General features: G+C 33.3%; 1 protein-coding gene across 1 annotated transcript in view; it reads left to right on the top strand.

The window, feature by feature from the left end:
- Nucleotides 1-1,108, top strand: part of LOC103807009 (ras GTPase-activating protein 1-like) — a gene marked incomplete at its 3' end in the record, with an annotated part of 8,103 nt that overhangs the window by 1,676 nt on the left and 5,319 nt on the right. The window contains exon 3 of the mRNA XM_009079726.1: nt 189-345. Coding sequence (XP_009077974.1) covers nt 189-345 — 157 coding nt within the window. The remainder of the gene's footprint in view (nt 1-188; nt 346-1,108) is intronic.

Here is a 1,108-nt window from a genome sequence, read left to right as displayed (position 1 = left end):
GAGCGTCTAGTTTTAGCTACATGCTGCAAAAAATTCAGTATGTATACCGATGATATTGCTTAAGCACAATTAACTGTACATTGTTTTTTTGTTTTGACAAAAACCTTAGTGCTCTCCTTTTTCTTCATTTACAAAATTTATGTTTTCTTTAAAACAATATTTTAACTTCTTACTTGCATTCTTTACAGGTAAAGGAAAGAGATGGAAAAACTTGTACTTTATATTGGAGGGAAATGATGCCCAGCTTATTTATTTTGAAAGTGAAAAACGAGCCACAAAACCTAAAGGATTAATAGACCTTAGCGTGTGTTCAGTCCATGGAGTACATGACAGTTTATTTGGCAGGTAGGGCACTGGCTTTTAATTCTTGTACATGCAGAAGGACAGTTAACGACTAGTTTGAGGCATATGCAAGATACAAACAATATATCATTAATGGGCAAGTTGGCCTGGCACAATAAATTTGCTTTTTGACACCTGAGCCCTTGTAACTGTCCACATCTGGTTTTTTGGGTTTGGGTTTTTTTGGAGGTGTTTTTTTGGGTTTTGTTTTGTTTTGTTTTGTTTTTTTTTTTTTTTATTTTTTTAAATTTTTTTTCTTGGTTTGGTTTGGGGTTTTTGATGATGAAGGTATTATGACTCTTGGTTCATATTGCATTTTATTCCATAGTTGGTGTAGATTGCAAGAGCATATGTAGACAAGTATAACTGATTAATGGAAACTTGTTAAGCCATGGCAACTTGATTGCTAGCATCTGTTTATAAACAGCTGCTAGTAAGAAATTTTAGAACTTACTCTTAAGGTTTTCTCATGTAATATGATGTGATAGTGATTTGGCCTTTTGCACTGTCATTTTTCAATATTGTGTATTCATTGTTCTGCGTGTCGTATTGCAGGTATTGTATAACTGATTAATGGAAACTTGTTAAGCCATGGCAACTTGATTGCTAGCATCTGTTTATAAACAGCTGCTAGTAAGAAATTTTAGAACTTACTCTTAAGGTTTTCTCATGTAATATGATGTGATAGTGATTTGGCCTTTTGCACTGTCATTTTTCAATATTGTGTATTCATTGTTCTGCGTGTCGTATTGCAGGTATTGATTGT

Source organism: Acanthisitta chloris, unplaced genomic scaffold (genome assembly GCF_000695815.1).
Source record: "Acanthisitta chloris isolate BGI_N310 unplaced genomic scaffold, ASM69581v1 scaffold10508, whole genome shotgun sequence".
In the NCBI taxonomy this organism is placed as follows: domain Eukaryota; kingdom Metazoa; phylum Chordata; class Aves; order Passeriformes; family Acanthisittidae; genus Acanthisitta; species Acanthisitta chloris.
This window is presented reverse-complemented; position numbering and strand designations above follow the sequence as displayed.